This window comes from Mesoplodon densirostris, chromosome X (genome assembly GCF_025265405.1).
Source record: "Mesoplodon densirostris isolate mMesDen1 chromosome X, mMesDen1 primary haplotype, whole genome shotgun sequence".
NCBI classification, from domain to species: domain Eukaryota; kingdom Metazoa; phylum Chordata; class Mammalia; order Artiodactyla; family Ziphiidae; genus Mesoplodon; species Mesoplodon densirostris.
In genome coordinates this window covers 3,033,801-3,041,455 of record NC_082681.1, presented here as the reverse complement: position 1 = coordinate 3,041,455, position 7,655 = coordinate 3,033,801, and the positions used below count along the sequence as shown (strand labels likewise).

The 7,655-nt window shown below is 56.5% G+C and overlaps 1 protein-coding gene across 1 annotated transcript in view; it reads right to left on the bottom strand.

The window, feature by feature from the left end:
* Window positions 1–578: 578 nt before the first annotated feature.
* Window positions 579–7,655, bottom strand: part of MECP2 (methyl-CpG binding protein 2) — a 54,329-nt gene continuing 47,252 nt past the window's right edge. The window contains exons 2-3 of the mRNA XM_060088007.1: window positions 3,049–3,399; window positions 579–1,750 (exon numbers count right to left, since the gene is read on the bottom strand). Of these exons, the coding sequence (XP_059943990.1) occupies window positions 667–1,750; window positions 3,049–3,399 (1,435 nt within the window). The 3' untranslated portion in view covers window positions 579–666. The remainder of the gene's footprint in view (window positions 1,751–3,048; window positions 3,400–7,655) is intronic.

The following is a 7,655-nucleotide window of genomic DNA, read 5'->3' as shown; positions in this document are numbered from 1 at the left end:
GCGAACAGGTGCTACTTCCCCGTCCTGTGAAATGTCCTTGTCGATTTTGGATTGGGGCTGGCGTGGGGCCAGGTCTGTGCCACCACAGGTGGGATCACACGGGCTATAGCCACTGGCCATCCGCATCTTCTCTAAAGGATCCACCTGTCTCTCTTGCCTCACACCTCCTTGTCCCGACGTGGGTGGGAGTGGGCGAGGCGGGGAGCTGGAGGCCGGGCAGGGTGGGGGGAGGAGAGCTGAGACTGGGGCGCCAACGGCACCAAAACCAGGAGTGTCCTCTCAAGTGCTCTCTGTCCCTAACGACCACGTGGGGGGGCTGGGTGGGAGGGAGGTGCAGGCGCACCCTAAGAAGCCTGGGCAACAGCTTGTCTGGTCAGTAGTATCTGCAGCAAGCCTTGTTGAAGGAGCCTAGTTTAGAAAAGTGCAAAGCTACTTCTGGCCCTGGTTAGGTCTTCAACCTGACTGTGCTTGTCGGTAAGAAAAACATCCCCAATGCTCCAACTACTCCCACCCTGAAGCCACGAAACTCTAAGTTTACTGAAAGAAAAAAAAATATTTTTTATTTCAGTTAATCGGGAAGCTTTGTCAGAGCCCTACCCATAAGGAGAAGAGACAACAGCTGCCTTTATTCTTGTTGGTTTGCTTTGCAATCCGCTCTGTGTAAAGTCAGCTAACTCTCTCGGTCACGGGCGTCCGGCTGTCCACAGGCTCCTCTCTGTTTGGCCTTGGCATGGAGGATGAGACAATGTCTTTGCGCTCTCCCTCCCCTCGGTGTTTGTACTTTTCTGTGGCCGCGGCGGCGGTCGTGAGCGCGGGCTGAGTCTTAGCTGGCTCCTTGGGGCAGCCGTCGCTCTCCAGCGAGCCTGCTCTCGGCATCTTCTCCTCTTTGCAGACGCTGCTGCTCAAGTCCTGGGGCTCGGGGGGGCTGGCGGGGTCCTCGGAGCTCTGGGGCTCCGGCGGGGGTGGGGGCGGGGGCGGAAGCAGTGGCGCGGGTGCCTTCGGGGGCTCCACATGGTGGTGGTGGTGGTGGTGCTCCTTCTTGGGGGGCGACGAGGCGCTGCCGCTGCGCCCCTTGGGGCTGCTCTCCTTGCTTTTCCGCCCGGGGCTCTTGCAGGTCTTCAGTCCCTTCCCGCTCTTCTCGCCAAGGGTGGACACCAGCAGGGGCTTCACCACCTCCTTCACCTCGATGCTCACCGTCTCCCGGGTCTTGCGCTTCTTGATGGGCAGCACGGTCTCCTGCACAGACCGGATGGAAGACTCCTTCACGGCTTTCTTCTTGGCCTCGGCGGCAGCAGCCGCCACCACACTGCCCGGCTTTCGGCCCCGTTTCTTGGGAATGGCCTGGGGGTCAGCCTCAGCTTTTCGCTTCCGGCCGGGGCGTTTGATAACCATGACCTGGGCCGACGTGGTGGCCCCACCCCCTTCAGCCTTGCTGCCCGGCGAAGCTTGGAAAGGCATCTTGACGAGCAGCTTCCCGGGACTTTTCTCCAGGACCCTTTTCACCTGCACGCCCTCTGATGCTGCTGCCTTGGGTCTCGTGGTGCCGCTCCCTTTGGGGCGTCCCCGGCCTCTGCCAGTTCCTGGAGCTTTGGGAGATTTGGGCTTCTTAGGTGGTTTCTGCTCTCGCCGGGAGGGGCTCCCTCTCCCAGTTACCGTGAAGTCAAAATCATTAGGGTCCAGGGAGGTGTCGCCTACCTTTTCGAAGTATGCAATCAGCTCCACTTTAGAGCGAAAGGCTTTTCCCTGGGGACTGTGGGAATAAACGGAGAGACACAAAGAATAATCAGAAGCTTCCACAGCCATGTCAGAGATGGGGCAGAGGAGAAGGTGGTGGCGAACCCTCTGACAGGAGACATTCTGCAACCGGCATGCCCGACGATACAGCTGAACAAGAGTCACATTTAAGAAAAGCTGAGATGAGCTAAAACTAGGGAGCTGCGGCCTCAGTTATACAGGAAGCAATCGGGTTGCCCAACGGCCATGGGCGCCCGTGAGGCCTGCTCCGATGCCAGAATGGCTTGCTGCTGACTGCTCCACAGCTATTGCCTGGATGCCCCCGAGCACCTGCCTGCCACCGAGCTCCTCTGGCCCCCAAAGGGGTCTGGCCTGGGGACCCTGTCTAGCTGTCAGGCTGAACTCGGGTATGCTGCTTAGCCTCTCTTGGAATCAGTTTCCTCATCCATCAGTAGGATAACGCTTTGCTCACCCTTTTCTGAGTTGCTGGAATTAAATGAGGCTGTCTGAAAGCAGCCTTTGAAAACTGCTAACCTTTCTGGAACCATCTAAGGGGAAGAACTGAAACGCACGCATTCACACTCGTCCTCTGAAGCTCTGGCTTCGAAGTTACTCTGCTTCAACAGGTAACACCCGACGACCAGCCCACAGCTGGACAAAGGCCCAAGGGACAGTGGGAAAGGCACACGGAGCCCATCTGGGTCTCTCCCCAGAGGCCCTATCAGAGAGCCCATCTGTCCCAACATGATTCACAGAGCAGACTGAGCCCTATGAACTCCTATTTCTTTGGGTCCATGACGCAGTGTCAGAGAAGGACTGTCCCAGAAAGAAGAGGCTAATAGGTTCTGAGGAGGGCTCCTCAGCTGGGAGATGGCAGCAAGCCCAGGGAGCTCCCTTGCATCCCCAGCCCAGGCCAGTGTGCACGGCAGGACCTTGCGTCCTCACTGCTTCTCAGGCGGCCTCTCCTGGTGCCCTCACTGAGGCCCTGGGTAGGCCCTACTGCTATTCCAGCTCCAGATGAGGCCTTGACGGCAGGTGCGGGAAAGCCGCACTCTGCTACCCTGGGCACATCTCATTCAGGGCAGTGACCTACGTACGCGGTCATTCCAAGCATACCTGGTCGCGCCCGCAAGCAGTGGTCACTACTGAAGCCCCCGACCCGAGGTGGGGTTACGCACACACATTTTCCTGATCAATGAGCAGCCAAGAGCTACCACTCCAAGGGGTCCCCATCAGTTTTACAGCACCGGTCCCTGACCCCCCCGCCCACCCGGCCCTCCCCACTCTGTAGAAGCAGGAGTCACCCTTACTCACTTGATCAAATACACATCATACTTCCCAGCGGAGCGGCCAGATTTCCTTTGCTTAAGCTTTCGGGTCCAACCTTCAGGCAGAGTGGGGTCGTCGTACATGGGTCCCCGGTCGCGGATGATGGAGCGCCGCTGTTTGGGGGAGGCCGAAGCTTCTGGCACGGCTGGGGCTGAGCCCGACCCTTCCGAGGTCTCTGCTTTACCTGCCTCTGCTGGCTCAGCAGAGTGGTGGGCCGCTGGCTGCAGGGGCTCATGCTTGCCCTCTTTGTCTTCTTTCTTATCCTTCTTCACCTTTTTAAATTTCAAAGGTTTATCCTTCAGGCCCTGGAGATCCTGTTCTTCTGACTTTTCTTCCCTGAAGTATTAAACAAGTATGTAAGTATCACGGAGAACACACTGGTTTGCAGAAAAAGTGAGCAACAGCAGGCCCCGGGCGCCCCAGCGTGGGCAGCGCCCTGGGAGAGGGGGCTGCCCTGCCAGTGCTCGCCCATATCCAGATGCCCTTCCACTTCACAGATCATTTTAGAGCCCTTGGGCAGCTGACGGCGATGGCCCACCGCACCCTACCTGCACTGTGGTCGCCCTGAGTCCCACTCCTAGCATGCCTGCACTGAGAAGGTGGCTTCTCAGTGTTACGAGCTGTGCCCGAGGGCCTCCGTGTCTGACGGATGACAAGAGGCCCTCCTCGACTGCCGGAGAGGGACCTACCCACCAAAATGGAGGGGGTGCTCCTCGTCACGAAGGCCTGGCTTGGCTGTTACCACAGCTTCTGTGTTCTGGGTTTTCTCAAACATGTGATCAGTAAAAACAGCACAGTACAACTTGCTGACAGGAACAGTCCGACAGTGCCCCTTGGGCGGTGGCGCAGAGCACAGCGCTGTGGAAAAACACGCAGATTTGGAGGCAGCCAACCTGAGCTCAAATGCTGACTTTGCCATTTCCAAACACGACCTGAGCATGTGAGCTCAACATCCCGTGCCTCGGTTTCCTCATCTCAACAATGGGTCAACACCCCAGAGGGAGAAGAGTCACAAAGGCATTGTATAAACACTGGCGGATGTGGGTAACCAGACACTGCTGCCCAGCGTTCTGGCATGAGAAGAGGAGCAATCCCAGGTCGGGGAGCCTTTATCACTAGACGCTCCTGACGACACAGGGCCTTGGCCTTGGCCAATGGGATGGAAGAGCAGGAAGAACGGAAAGGCGCAGAAGAACACGCTCCTCATTCCAGGGCGGGCACCTCCCCATTCCTTCGTGCCAACAGAACAGCTCCTTCCCTATGCTTCCGTCCCGCCCGGTAGGGTCCCCTCCTTGTGTACTTCGGCAATGGTCACTGTGAGGCCCTGGGATCAGGGTCTGGCCATGATGCTCTCATGGCCAGGCCAAGAGGGCAAGAACACTACCCGGGCCAGGGGGGCTTGGAAAGAAGAATCGTGGGCTCGGAATCAGCCACCTGAGAAGCCCGCAGTTAGCAGCTCATCTCATCTGGGAAAAGAGCCAGACTCCTCTGTCCTTCAGATCTCAGTCCCAGAGCTGCCTGGGCCCACGCGGCTCACGTCGGCACCAGTCACCACCTCACGTCGGCCCAGTCCAAGTGACTTTCCTTCTTGGCCAAACCGCGGAGACCGCAACAAAGGCACCACGGCGTGCCCTGGCAACCAGACTCCAATGACGTGGCTAAGTCACCAATGGCGAGTTCGCACCAGGAACACTCAGGTCAGGCATGGGGAGACAGGGTGTGGGGAGGGCGCGCCCCGACCTCCTCCCTATCCTGGCTCCACCTCCAGAAGTTTAGGGCCCCGAGTGTGAGCTCTAGCACACAGCTGACTTTCTAATTCTCCAGGCTTAGCTCCTTGATGGGAGATGAGGAAGAGCCCTGGGCAGCTCCATGCAGCCCACAGCCCACTGTCACCACGGGAACCTGGGCAGTCCCGAACCAGAGAAAAACACTGCACTGATGGCAAAGGCTGGCTTCTTCAGAGCCCTCATCTGCACTCCCCTGATAATTTAACTATGGTGAAGTCAAGCACAAACCACACGCCCCAGGAATGCCTCTTAGGTACAAGCAAGGGTGCCGATGCCGTCTAGGGCCAGCCCTTCTAGAAACCTACCCTGAAGAGACACCCGCAGAAGTGCAAAACAACAGATGCCCGATGTTACTGGCGACAACATTCTTTTCACCGGCTCAAGACTGCGGCCAAGCCAGACAGCCGCCGCCAGAGACCTGCTGGGCAGATGCCGACGTGCGCACCACGGAGAGCCGGGCAGCCCGTACCATGGGTGAGGGACCCCCAGGACCTCCTGTGAGGGGAACACCGTACACTGTAGGCAGCCCTCTGGGGGAGAAAAGAAGGGGACTTTAGGAAGCAGATGGCAAAAACGAAGGGAACCAGTCCTGGCAGTCCTGGAGTAGGCAGGACCAAGGTAAGGACAGGAGCGAGGCGAGACCTCGTCGGGTGTGTCAAACCAGAATTTCAATTTCTGAATCATGTAAAAGTTTACATAACCAAACCCAAAATGAAAACAAAAGGGAACAAAAGGGAACATGCCTAGCATCCACGGAGGGGAACCAGGCTGGCCTGGGGAAAAGTGGGGGCTCCAGTTCTGGGGTGGCCTGTGGGGTGGAAAGGCAGGGCAGCGCACAGGGGTGGCAGAAAGGTCAAAAGGACGTGGGCTGAAAGGGCTCCTCTGTTGGGCTACGCGGTGACCAGGTGACTGTCCAAAAGAATGAATTGATTAGAATATAGTTAAGAAAAAACCCACTTGGTGATGTTGGGGGAAGGAGAGAAAGACATAAAGGAAGTGAGGGTCCAATGGGCTTATGGGGGAAGAAGGTTCCAGGCAGCAGAGAGGCCTCGAGGGGGCACATGGGGCTGTGTCAGGTTTTATTCTGAGTGTGATGGGATCCCTTTGGCTACCATGTGGAGAATGACCTGCAGGGGACCTAAGCGGGCAGCAGGGAGCCTGTGGGACGCCTCTTGGGGCGCTCTGGGCATGTGGTCCAGGGTGAGGAGGGTGAGGAGGGCGAGGATGGTGAGGACTGGGGACGTGACCAGGAGGTGGAGCAACAGAGCTGGCCGGTATGGGGCCGAGGGCTGGGGATGAGCTAAGGGCCATGGCCAAAGCCTGCGAGGATGGTGATGCCACCAACTGAGGATGACGAAGCCTGGGCCAGCAGCAGGGGGGAGCTACAGCCACACCCGCGTCGAGGAGCTGAAGGAGCAGCTAACACAGCACCGTAACCGGCTACACTTCAACATAAACAAACTAAAAGAGGCTCAAGGAGGGGAGAACGTAGTTCTTTGGCTACAAAGTGGGGAGACCCCTGTGCCCGGACTCTGACTTGGCCTAAATGAACTGTTTTGATTTTTAGAATGTTTTACTGTGATAAAACAGACATAACATAAAATTTACCTTTTCAACTGTTTCTAAGTATACAATAAATGAAGTTTCAATAGCACCAAACATGGGAATAAAAAGGCCTTTAACTCTATCTGTGATTATTCTAGCTCTTTTAAATTGAAATTACTTGGGACTGCCCTGGTGGCGCAGTGGTTAAGAATCCACCTGCCAATGCAGGGGACACGGGTTCAAGCCCTGGTCTGGGAAGATCCCACATGCCACAGAGCTACTGAGCCCGTGTGTCACAACTACTGAGCCTGCGCTCTAGAGCCCGCGAGCCACAACTACTGAGCCCACGTGCCTAGAGCCCGTGCTCCACAACAAGAGAAGCCCCCACTCACCGCAACTAGAGAAAGCCCGCGCCCAGCAACGAAAACCCAATGCAGACAAAAAAAAAAAATTGAAATTACTTGAAGCAACTGTGAGAATATGGTGATTTTCAATTCTGTGCATTGAGGAACACAGAAGGTGTTTGGTACTTTATTTTCTGACTCCTACTTCTCTGCTTAAAAACAAATAAAAGCCTACGAAGAAGTCTGGAAGCCATTCTGCTGGGTGTGGAGTGGAGGCAAAAATGATGGAAAACAGGTAATCCAAATGAGTTTACCCTCGGCCCAACCACCTGCTCAGTGCCAGGGTGACCTGAGGGAGGGGGCCAGGCTGGGGTACTAGGTGAGTACTCAAGGCCCCCCACCAGGAGGGTTACAGGGTTTGCTGAAACACACTTTTTTTTTTTTTTTTTGCAGTACGCGGGCCTCTCACTGTTGTGGCCTCTCCCATTGCGGAGCGCAGGCTCAGCGGCCATGGCTCACGGGCCCAGCCGCTCCGCGGCATGTGGGATCTTCCCGGACTGGGGCACGAACCCGTGTCCCCTGCATTGGCAGGCGGACTCTCAACCACTGAGCCACCAGGGAAGCCCTGAAACACACTTTTTCAAAGAAACCAAACAGGGACTTCCCTGGTGGTCCAGTGGCTAAGACTCTGCGCTCCCAATGCATGGGACCAGGGTTCGATACCTGGTCAGGGAACTAAGATCCCACATGCATGCCGCAACTAAAAGATCCCGCATGCCGCAACTAAAAAGATCCCACACACCACAACTAAAAAGCCCGCATGACGCAACGAAGATCCCGCGTGCTGCAACTAAGACCTGGCTCAGCCAAATAAATAAATAAATATTTTAAAAAAGAAGAAACCAAACGGCCCTCC